This window comes from Siphateles boraxobius, unplaced genomic scaffold (assembly GCF_051911475.1).
Source record: "Siphateles boraxobius isolate OS27281-9 unplaced genomic scaffold, OSU_SipBor_1 1, whole genome shotgun sequence".
Taxonomy (NCBI): domain Eukaryota; kingdom Metazoa; phylum Chordata; class Actinopteri; order Cypriniformes; family Leuciscidae; genus Siphateles; species Siphateles boraxobius.
Genome location: NW_027508699.1, coordinates 7,456,906 through 7,469,180, shown reverse-complemented (window position 1 = coordinate 7,469,180; position 12,275 = coordinate 7,456,906). Strand labels below are relative to the sequence as shown.

At 38.2% G+C, this 12,275-nt stretch overlaps 2 protein-coding genes across 2 annotated transcripts; one reads left to right on the top strand and one right to left on the bottom strand.

Moving 5' to 3' along the window:
• Positions 1–46: 46 nt before the first annotated feature.
• Positions 47–3,032, top strand: dusp28 (dual specificity phosphatase 28). The gene is made up of 3 exons (XM_077194092.1): positions 47–439; positions 666–1,256; positions 1,578–3,032. The coding sequence occupies exons 2-3, from the start codon at positions 912–914 to the stop codon at positions 1,701–1,703; spliced, it is 471 nt and encodes a 156-aa protein (XP_077050207.1). The 5' UTR covers positions 47–439; positions 666–911; the 3' UTR covers positions 1,704–3,032.
• A 1-nt stretch (position 3,033) lies between these two features.
• On the bottom strand, positions 3,034–11,260 carry proca (protein C (inactivator of coagulation factors Va and VIIIa), a). The gene is made up of 9 exons (XM_077193952.1): positions 11,012–11,260; positions 10,777–10,860; positions 10,267–10,424; positions 10,127–10,151; positions 9,937–10,047; positions 6,043–6,183; positions 5,660–5,781; positions 5,395–5,512; positions 3,034–3,817 (listed from the first exon to the last, which is right to left on the bottom strand). Exons 2-9 carry the CDS (start codon positions 10,847–10,849, stop codon positions 3,258–3,260), a joined length of 1,308 nt encoding a protein of 435 aa, XP_077050067.1. The 5' UTR covers positions 10,850–10,860; positions 11,012–11,260; the 3' UTR covers positions 3,034–3,257.
• Between the last annotated feature and the right edge of the window lie 1,015 nt (positions 11,261–12,275).

Sequence of the window (12,275 nt, the reverse complement as noted above, 5' to 3'; positions counted from 1 at the left end):
TTTAAATTCGTAATGCACAGTCCATTAGGTGGCGCTATGAGTGTTATAAATAAACAAACATAAGAGCCCTTATTATTGTTATCTCAGTACACTATTGCCAACAAATCTGAGGTACAACTGCGGATAAAAGATTATTGAATTTTCCGGACTGTGAAGGCCAAACAGTGTTTTCAGCGACAAAACGTCAGCAGAACAGGCATATCTATTGGTTCAGCTGGTTGTCTGGCAAGTTATATTTCAAGTAACTATTTTTACCGTACACTGGTCATTGAGCGAGAGGACAGCGATGATTGACAGTTAAATGGGCGGGGTCAGTCAGCTGCACGTGAGTTCACTGCACGTTGTCGGTTTCCCTGGCATAGAGACTTTTGTGATGGAGGAAGACGAGCTCCTGAACGACACATCCGCTTCGAGGATCATCCCTACGCTCAATCTGCAGGTCAGAATGCTCATTTTAATTTTAATGTCGTGTTTTGAAAGAGGGTGGAAGGCTGAGTATATCCCTGCTATTAAACATGGTGTTTGAGCATGCCCAGTTCACATTTGAAATGATTACTGTACATTTAGGTTGCTTTACAACATTGTTGTTCCATTTATTATTTTAGCTTTGCATGTGTTTGTGCTAAACAGATATTGTTCTCTCTCCTCTCTGTTTTAATCAACAGCTCACCAGACTTGTCAGTGCATTAGGGTGAAACATCTGACCCATCTCCTTGCTAATGCATTAGCTATAATACTCTAATATCTGACATATGCATCTACCTCTGTTATAATAACACTAGTCTTTACTGAACTTAGTATATAAAACAATGTTAGTTGATGATATTCATTCATAACTTATGACGTTTCTTCAAGACACAAACATATAGTCATATCACTATCACATATATGCAGGCACCATATAGCAAGAAATGCTGCAGTTGAGCATAGTTACAGACTGTTTGCTAATCAGTAATGCCCAGTCAGCCTGTAACAATGATCTCATCCAGAAGGAGGCGGTCACTTTCTGTATCAATGTGTCAAAGCAGCAACCCTTTCCCACAATGCGGGTCAGCACTTTGCGTGTACCCGTCTATGATGACCCTAATGAAGACCTGTACAAGTATTTTGATCGCTGTGCTGATGCCATAGCAAGCGAGGCAGAAAGGGGAGGCCGGACCGTTGTGTACTGTAAGAATGGACGCAGCCGTTCAGCTACTGTCTGTGTGGCCTATTTAATGAAGCACCAAGGTCTCACGCTAACAGATGCCTTCCAGGTATGAATAGTGTTTATGTCCGATTTAATTCTGATAGCAATCAGTTCTAGTCAGGATATGTGCAGTATGGTTTATTTATATTAAAGATTTTTTTTAAATAGGTATTTCATCCTTGATTATTATTTTTGATATGTTATTGGTTTGTGTAATATAAAATTATAATTTGCTCCAAGAACAGGACATCAACAATATTCATCACTCATCATCATAATCATTGTCAATAGTAGCCTAATTGATAATAGAAAAAACACAACATTCCAGATTTTTTTCCCAGAATATAGTGTTGTCTAACTCTTCTGTAATTCTTATTTGTTCTATCAGGTAGTAAGACATGCCCGATCTGTTGTTGAGCCTAACCCGGGATTTTGGACTCAGCTGGAGCGATATGAACAGGAGCTGAAGATCAGGAGGTCAGCCAGCCGAAGATCCAACCCTTCTCCTTTTTAACTTCATACCAATATTTTCTGACAGGACATTTTCAACCTTTTTGCTGTTGTTGTTAATATTAGACCTGTTAATATAATGCTTGAATATACTAGTTAAGGCCTTAGACACTTCACTGTTAAAGCTGGCTGCAAATTATGAATTTAAAATAAGGATATGTGCCTTAAATGATTATGCTCAGGCTTTGACATTTATTTGCATTTTTTAATTTGAAATGTAATATAATTTTTTTAATATTAGCCTAGGTACAACCCTACATTTTGTCCAACAGGATGATTGTTTGAATAAAGTCATTTTAGGTTATTTTAGCTGCATTAAGGCTCTTTGGAGGGCCTTTTTTTCTGCCCTTTAATAAACATAGAAAACCTGTAAATTGCTAGAAACACCAGAATTGTACATTGTCCTGCTAACTGGTTATCTCAGTATGATTTTATTTATTTTGCATAGATAAAATTAAAGAGAAATATTTAAATGATGTTTTATGTAATTGTGTGTGCTTTTCAGACCAAAACAACCAAAAAACGAAAGTAGTTCTTCCACCTCACCACTCAGGGACAGTTACTTAGAGGTCTGCTCATTTAAAAAGGATGTTTGTCTTTATTTTCTCAGCTTCCTTTTTCTATGCAATATTCATTTACCCGCTATGATTTTGTTTTGAATAGGAATTCTGTTAGGGCACGTTTACACGACAGCGATGTACTAAAAACTGAAAAGTTTATCCTTTGCATTTTTGAAATGTTACAAGTACAGACAACAACTTTGTCAAAACGATCCCCTTTCAACGGATCCACGAAAACGATTAAAAACGCTGTATTCATGCCAGGCCAGTAGTTGGCGATGTCACTATAGACTGAACATGTAATATGTATGCGCATGACATCACCATTTTCACAAATTCATGTTTTTTTTTGTAGTTTGCACGGAGGCGATATTCGGTATCATTTTTAAAAATTAGCACTTTGAAAATGTTTGTGTTTTCATGCTCCCAAAATGCAGTTGTCAAGTAAATAAACGGCCAAAACACTTAAAAGTTTCCGTTTTAGTTGAAAACGGTGTCGTGTAAACGGCAATTTGGTATCTGTAACTGTCCATACTCAGGAATGTCTCCAGTGCACGTTGTTTTCTGAGGCGATAGTATACTGTGCTATTTCGCTGATGTCAAGTTAAAAACTAAATGTAAATACATATTCATTGTCATCCTTTAAAATTTCTTAAATCATTAACAAATCTACTGCAGTACTGTATTTTAGGATGTCTCAAATAATATGTGAATCCCTCTTGTATAATAAAGTTTTCTTTCACCCAATAAAGGAATCAAATAACGAGACTTTACAAGTGTGTGTTCCTTTTATATCCTTATTAAAACACATAATATGTAACGTTTGTTTAGTTGAACTCCTCATTTGACTGACAGCTTGATTTCCTTAAACATGCAGATAACGGAAATAAGAGCATCTTGCATTTATGTGTTTATTAACTGTCAAACTATTTCGGAAAAACTATAGTGAGTTTTTTATATTTTCTATGATAGGCAGAACAGGGTTGAAAATAAGGTGTCTAGACTTTATCCCGCCCCTGACGAACTCTGTTTATCCAATCCAAATAGCCGGACACTTTGGTGTAGATGCCAAACTTGTGTCTTTGCCCACAGCCTTCTCCCCAGGACACCAGACCTACAAGGAACCATGTATCGTGAAAGAGTGTCATCATTGGACCCCCGCTGTCCCCCTCACAAGCATCTTTGATCTGTCCTAGCACTCCTCCACATAGCATGTTCTCAGTGAGGTTGTTCATCATATGCTTGGAACACTCGCTTTTGTCCATAATTGGAATTTCAATGAAGTTGAGAGTTGAACTGAAATGATGAGCGGTCTCGTTGTCCTTCCCCCAGCCAGTGACGACCGTTATGGTACCGTTGCGATGCAGCATTCGTTCTGCCAGGTCCTGACTGGGGAGGCATGCTGGGAGTATGTATGTGGAAAATTTGGCTGGTGCAGCCAAGCGTAACAGAGCTATGTCATTGTCCACTGTGTAAGGGTTGTATTCAGGGTGGGTGATGGCTTGTTTGACAGGAAGGGTCATCTCAGTTTTTTCCATCTTGAACCGGTCATAGTCACCTGCAGAGACGGCCATCCCACTTAGTTAAAGGATTATTTAGACAAATTTACAACTACTACACTTTTTACTAATTCATATTAAAGTATTAACAACAATACAAGCTTCACAGTTCGAAAAAGTGTTTGCGTTCCCCTGAGAAACTTTCACAAGGGTTCACAAACCTTTTGAGTTCTTTGCGAGTGAACGTGAAGTTTTTTGGGGAAACTACAAAGTTATTGCGAGGGAACGCAAAGTTCCTTGTGGAACTGCAAAACATTTGTGAGAGAATGTAAAAGCCTTGAAATAGTTTATTTTTATTTTTTATTTTTACCTGTCTGGATTCAACTGATGTACTCTAAATGGCTAGAGAATACCCATAATGCACTGTGCACCAAATTAATTCCTGCATCTCGGCAGAAGATGGCGCCCGCAGCTGAATCATCCATTTTCCAAACCGCTGATCCAATGTGGGTACAGCGTAACATCATACAGGTATAAATTCCTTTTTAATTGATTTAATAATTGTTTAATTAAGGTTTATATGATAGTTTCCATGACAGAGTTCATGATAAATCTTTTCTTTAAGACTGGAGCTGCCAGTTTGCTAAGTGTCAAATTTATAATTAAAAGGCAAGCACAAACTATGTAAAAGCGACAGCCGTTTAACAGTGTACTCAATGTCCGAATCCACTCACTCGTTTTCATTCACTCATTTGAGTGGACTATATTAATGGAGTAATGTAGGGAATAGTGAATGAGGGGGCGATTTCAAACACAGCCCTTGTTTAGCTGATTCAGGTGTGTTTAATTTGGAGCTAAACTCTGCAGGACAGTCTGTGGACACCCCTGCTTTAGGGGCTCTGCACATATCTTTTTTTTTTTTTAAAGGATTAGCTAATTTTCTCCAAACTTAGCCACTAAAATTGACCACCTCTCACCCATATTTCCAATCACACGTTCTCCAAAGACATCAGGGAACCTGAAGGTATATAATTATTATTCTAAGCTTGAGGGTGTTTATGGTTGGCCACTTTTTCTGACTGGTTAAAAATGGCTGAACAGAAACAAAGTGGGATTTCTCAGGACACCTATTTCAGTGCTATCCGTCAAGTCGTTGGGACATTTTATCTGTGGAATTTAAGGGATAGTTCACCCAAAAATAAAAATCCTGTCATCATTTGAAAGGGATGCAAACAGTTGATTGGCCTCATTCACTTCCATAGTATTTTCCCCTCATACTATTGAAGTCAATTGGGTCCATCAACTGTTTGGTTACAAACATTCTTCAAAATATCTTAAAAAATTCATACTGGTTTGGAACAAATTGAGGGTGAGTAAATGATCACAGAATTTCAATTTTTGGGTAAACTATAAAATAACATTGGATAGCCCCTGTGTAAAATGTAATAGCACATTTCTTATACTTTGGCATTTCTTTTCACTTCTGAGGCCTAAGCTAGTAAACAACATCACTCACCTCCTGTCCAAGGAACTGTCATGTCGCATGCATGTTTTTGGCAAATTGCTAAAGTAATGCATCTTCTAAAAATGTAAATGTAAGGGAGGATAAAAAAATACTTCAAAATGCATCACATACCCAATCTGACACTGAACCTTGTACTTGTCTCTAGGCAGTGAGCAGCAGTGAGGACCCAGTTTTCGTCAATCAGAACTCCACCACAGTGAAACTTGCCTTGATTATTCAGTATAAGTGCCTGCAAAATACACACATTATTGTTTATATAGTAAAGCACAAAATATGCTCTGGCTGAGTATTGGTATAAGATTTGACATCTGTCAGCTCTAATAAAACATTTGGGCTATATTACATATGATTACACAGATACATGAATCAAAAATACCTGCCAGGGACTCTCTCCCTTTTTGCCAACTGTACCTCCTACGACCCATGGCTGTAAACCTACTAAAGGCTTATTTTTATAGAAAGACTTTACAATCCGAATCTGGCCACATGAAGCCTCATCTGTATATGAAAAAAATGCACATAGACCATAATTAATTTGTCAAATGGCTTTAGAAGATACTTTTTTTTTTCTATCAAGGGTCAAAGAACTTCCTCAAGATGAGATTTATCTTGGTCTGAGTACTTCCCAGTATTATCCATTAGTGAGTATTTCTTATTATATCAATTAAAATGCATGAGTACAAATGCAAATGTGCACTGTGGATACAAAATCACCAGTGTATATAGTTTCTATTTGTGCATTTTGTTCAGGTAACTTACTTTTGGCAGTACATTTTCTAGAGTTGTCTTGGAGTTGGTATCCTTCAATACAACTGCACGTGCGAGCAAGACCATCCTCTCTCTCATGGCATTCATGATCACAATGTCCATTGTTCACAGAGCAGTTAGAGGCTGTCCTTTCTGAGGACAAAACAACAGAACTGCTGTAAGGACATTTATCACCATGACCTCAACACACACCTGCTCTGTAACTCGAGACGTCCACTATTAAATGCTCCAAATCATCTGTGAGACAGCATATCAAAAAACACTGACCGAGCAGGCAAAAGTGATTCATTTGCACCTTTCAATTGTGGTTGACCACAGTATAACTCAAATATAAAATCAATTAGATTATCATTAGTTATATGCTGCAACATAAAGATAAAATGCGTTTCAAATGATTGAAAATCTGGAATTACAAATCAAATTTAATTCAAGACACAAGACAGGCAAAACCAACTAATTCGCTTCCATAATGTCTTCAGACTAGCAGAAAGAAAAAACACATTTAAGAATTCATTTTATTATTCATTATGTATCTAATTATTTACCTATTTATGCCTGTACTGTAGATTTTAAATACAGTGCATATCTTTCTCAAAATAAATTTTTCCCTTCATCTACTGCAGTACAACACTTACATACGCCAAACTTACCAGTTGTATTCGTATCTATGTTCAGAAAGATTTTACAGAGTGTTTTTTTCATTCACCGGATTTTTATAACATTTTATTCCTAAAAACATGGTGATTTATTTATTTAAATATCTTTATTATTTTTGCCGTTGACAGTATTTTCTGTTTTAAGCTGTGATGAAAAGAAATATCAAAAATCCTCTCTGTAAAAACATTCATCTCTAAAATATCAACAAAAACAAGAATTCCCTTTCGAAAGGGAACTCGCACTGCGTCGATGACGGTATGGGGAACACCCTCCACGTGAACCGGTGTCTGAAAAGCTATCCAATCACAGCAATCGATATTGACCCACAACAGCCTATGATGTCACTACATTGACATAATAAATACATAGACGCCCTATTGGCCGCTTTGGAACGTTGCTGTGATACGTCAACGCGTCCTGAAGGCTGTAAACAAATGCAAGTAAATGGGTGAGCTGCGGTTTTCCTGGATAAAAACAATAATAACGTTTACATTTATCAACCGATTTCAGTGGTTTGTATGTGTTGTATGTTACTATTACTAATTATATAATGACCAAATACAACCTGAAAAAAATGTTCAGTCTTGTTTGTGAAAGGTAATTCCCAGAGACCTTTTTTCAATTGTGTGGCGATTCGTACAGCCCCAAGCAGCACACGAAGCAGGCATTTTTCTCAATTCCCGTAATGAGAGGTATGGGAAAGTTGCCCTCCGCGATATGGCGGCGCCGTTGACGTACGCTCCAGCGGCCAATAGGGCGTCCATGTATTTATTATGTCTATGCGTCACTACTAGTGCGATCCGGAAGTATAAAAGGGGCCCTAAAGAACATGTCATCCTCTTTTCGTCTTCAGGGACTGTTTTGTTTGTAAGCTTTAACCTGAAAACTTCAAAAGGTAATCATCGCTTGTGAAAAGCGCTTTAGGAAGTCTGTGGATCCATGTATTGACACTTGATGACACACACAACTTGTGCGTTTACTGTTTGGGCTCAGAACAAGCACGATCAGTTCTTGAGGGAACTGCTTGTGCCATCTGTGAGTTTTTTCCCTTGAGAAAACTTTGCTCTAATCTGGCCCTCTTCTCGAGGAAGAAGGACTGACATCTGTACCAGGCTATTCAGGTCCCGATCGCAGACAGAGCAGAGACTAGAATCGTGGGGTTTAAGAGGGAGCTCGCCGAGGAGTTTGAGAGAGTTGTTTAGCTCTAACGCCCCTCGGAGGCTTGTGAGTTTGACCTGCCGGATGAGGATGTTTTGTCACTAAAATACTCTGATCTGACAGCTAGTGCTCTGCTGGCAGCCCAAGGAAGCAGGAGATCACAGCCACCCTACCCCACATATGATGAGTTGTGAGTGTTATGGAATGTGCTCACCGTGGCTTTGCTGCCATAGGAGCGCGTGAGGGAAGATACCGCTCGTGGCAGACTTTATGAATGGTTTCTTTCCAGCCATAATGCTCCAGCTCCCATGAACCTTCCATTCCTGCCTGATCTGTACAATGACATCGAAAAGGCATAGAAGAACCCGTGTTCAGCGCGCATGCGTTGCCATCAACGAGCAAACTACGCTGATGTTGAGGTGATGCGCGAACACGGGTATCTGTCGATGCCTCAATTGACGAGAGGTTTTAGAACTATTTCATGGTTGGAGAGGCATTGACACTAAGTGCTCTGGTCCTGGCTTTTAAACAAACATCGCTGTGGCGAGCAGGACGAGGTCGAGGGCTGTGAGAGAGCAGCGCGAGGCCGGTGGCGCAATTACTGATGAGAGACACCCGCACGACGCACTGGTCCTGTATCTCTCACGGAGGAGCGGAAGCATAAAAGAGGAGTGATGACAGTGAAGATCGAGAGAGAAACAGGCCTGGACCTATGTTGTGTTTTATGTTTTATTATATGTGACAGCAGTCGTCCGTGAGGGGCTGCTGTCTTTTACTTTCGCTTATTTGTTTTGTTTTTTTGGTATTAAAATGTGCGTTATCATTCGCTGGTTCCCGCCTTCTTCTTCCCACAACATCTAACCTTGTAACAATTGCGCTTAAAGGGCAGGGCATACGCGATGACGGGTCTGGCTGGTGATGGCTTGCACACAATGGCTGTGCTGCAAGCATACCAGGCTGATCTGCTGAAAGATTTGGACCAAGGTCAGGTTTTTCCACTGACACAGTGAAAACCAGCTGTGCTGCACTTCAGATTAGCTCTCCGAGCCACCAAAAAACAGCCGCCGTGATTGGACGAACTCGATGGCAGCGATGGTGGCCAGGGATAGCCATCTGTAGTTGAACTTACTTATGTGGCAAGTAACCGTGTAATAAGGATATTGTACAGGATAATCTACATCCGGCCGGTTGTTATCGTAGAATGAACCTCTGCTTCGTGCCAGGGTCCTGATCACCTTAGGGTTTATTCTGCAATAACAACCTGCTTGATATACATTATCCTTTACTTAAATTATTTACCCTAATCAGAAAGGTTTAAGATTCTAACAAGGAAACATGATGACAAAAATGTATGAGAAATATTAAGAAAAAAGATTCTGTGCTATTGTAACACTTATGCTCAGTTGGTCTTATTTTCACTGTGTTCTGTTCCAATTTTGCCAGCTTAGTTCTCTGGTTAGTTTTACTTTGTTCTCATTTTCCCACCACTAGTTAGTTCCCATGGTTATTCATTATATGATTAATTAGATAACACATGTTTGCATTCAGTCTGTCATCTTGTGTATTTAAGCTCTTTAGTGCTTTCTGTTCATAGTCTGGTGTTTGTGTTTTGAACACACTGTTATGCTGCTACTCAGTTTGGAATACTGCCTTTGTTTACTTTAAGTTATTTTAATATTTGCAAACTTCTAAACTAAACGTCTTCCTTATCTTCTTGTCAGCTATGTCACTGATCATATTTTGTGAAATTTAAATTGTAACATTTTGACAAATGGACAGACTTTTGAACATGTAAAATGTACTTATTTATTTCAAAGACTTTTTTTTCCAGTGAAATGAATGTAATATATTTTAGTTTAGTTTCTTTTTATATTTTTTTATTTTACGGTATTACATTATATTTATGCTTTAGTTATAATCCGTTTTTTACTTGGCCTGTTAGTCTGTTAACCTTTTGAGCATTTTACCATTCCGAGGGTAAATAATTCTGAAAAAAAACAACAAAATGCTAAATGTTTTGGTCAAAAATTACTGAAGCGCACAAGAGGGTTAAGAAAGCAAGAGCCTCACGCAGGTCACATTGTCTCCCTTCAAATCCGGAGTGGCAGGTGCAGGAGTAATCCTGTATCAGATCCACACAGTGCCCATGAACACATGGGTTCGAGGCACACTGGTCTCCATCTAAGGGTACAGAACACCTAATGAGTGCCACCAGTTATGATGCCACAGAAAGCTATTTCACAACACAGACCTAACCAACCTTTATACACTGTCCAGAATTCCAACTGCAAGACAATTCGTACCATTCCGAGGAGGTAAAAAATTGCAAGACAAACAATTAGTCAGTGGATCATAATTTAAGGGGAGAAATTTATACAGGTAAAAGCTGACGTTACAAACCGTGGCCTCCCTCGTTTTAAAGATTTCCCTCGCTTCTTCAAAATCGCACAGTTCCTCCTTACACTCACGCTCCAATGAAGGGGCCTTTACTTCTTCCATAAAAGTGTTGGCTCTCCTCGACCGCAGGAGCATGTGTGCTTTTGGGCTGTTAGAAAATACTGACCAAGATAGACACAATGTTAATAGGCAGAGCACTCGGAGTGGGTTTCCAAATTGCTTTTAAGCCCAATGCATGCTACATTTATAATTTTTTTTATTTAACAGAATAATTCACTAAGAATTTATTGTGCCTACTGATAGCGCCATTTATTTGAACAAGTTATGCGTAATCAGGTAATGGCACAAACATGATGAGTATGCAATTACTATGTGGCAATTTCTAATGTTCTAATGTGGCACAAATATTTAAAGAATTCCCCTAAATGTTTAAATTTTCTAAAGGTCACTAGCTTTTAACAAATTCATAAAAAAACTACATACACTTTGTAATGAGGGATATTGACCTCATACCTGACTTGCAGAGAGCCCTATCAGACCACATTACAACCAGCACTGAGATACAGAGAAAGAGGCTCCTCATCATGGCAACAGACCCTGTAAATAAAGCAAAACCGATATCTCAAACTGTACCTGAATATTTTTAAACTAGAGTTAAACTGGTAGTTCGGCTAGAGATATGTGGATGATTACTCGCATTCAAAAGCGTGACAGTTGGCTGTCAATAACAGAGAAAAATCATTCTTACCGTATTCCAAAATATGAGCAGGGTAGTTAGAGGCCAGATTTTGTCATCAAATGAGAACTACATTGGAAAACACATGAAACAAAAACTTTTAAATGTTAGCTGGAATTAGTCTCTGCTCAATTCTGTCATTCTGCTTTGTCTCTAATCCAACAGGACAGCACAGCACAAACAGCCTTTAAGTTAACTGAACCCCAACAAACCTTTCACTGAACAAATAATGGTGGCTGAGATAAATCCGAATAGGAATTTCATTTGCGAGTTCATTAAAATTGTTTATGTTTATGAAAAAAGTTCACTAATGAAACGCGATGACTGCAAGACTAAACTAACCTTCAATAATTATATATATATAAAAAAGTTTACTTACATTTTGAACAATAAGAATGGAACAGGAATGGAGGATGTGGTGTTTAAAGTGTGTTAATGACTAACTTTATGTTTACTGAGAGTCCACAGTCTGAATTCTGCTGCATTCTCATCTGCTGTCTGTGTCCACATACACCTATTTACTCATGTACAGCTTACAATTTAATCGTCTGACAATTACATTTGTGATTTAATTACTTATGATTGGTTAAAGATCTAAATTTCACCTGGCATTTCTATCTTTGTCACTGATATGATCTGTAATGATGTATTTTCAATTACTTATGAGTCTTAGCTTGATGATAAATTAATTTTATAATGTCCTTATTGCATTCGGCAAGAAATACAGTCCCATTTTAACATTGATCTATAGATTGTTGATAGGTATTTGTATATACACAGCCTGCAAAAGCATTTAAACTGATCTTATTTCTTTTGCATAAAGGGTCACACATTATTTCTCTCTCTCTCTCTCTCTCTCTCTCTCTCTCTCTCTCTCTCTCTCTCTCTCTCTCTCTCTCTCTCTCTCTCTCTCTCTCTCGCTGACATATGAATAGAATCTGCATACAGAAGTTGCATGATACTGATCGTGAAATAAAAGCAGCCAGCACACACCTCTTATTGGAAAAATGAACCAGTCTTAACATCACAAAGGGACACACATGCATCCAGAAATGTATACATTGTATCAAGCAGCTTTACTAATTTACAGTGCAATAATAATATCTGTGATATTGGTATTCCCATTAAGTGTTCAACGAGTTTCCTGCTTTAAAATCTCATTATAATAATTTAGAGTTTTATTTATATATAAAAAAAAAAAAGAAACGAAAAAAAATGGTTAGGTGCCTTTATGGAAATATGGAATTGTCTTGCGAGTGTAGCAGCAGGTTGTTTA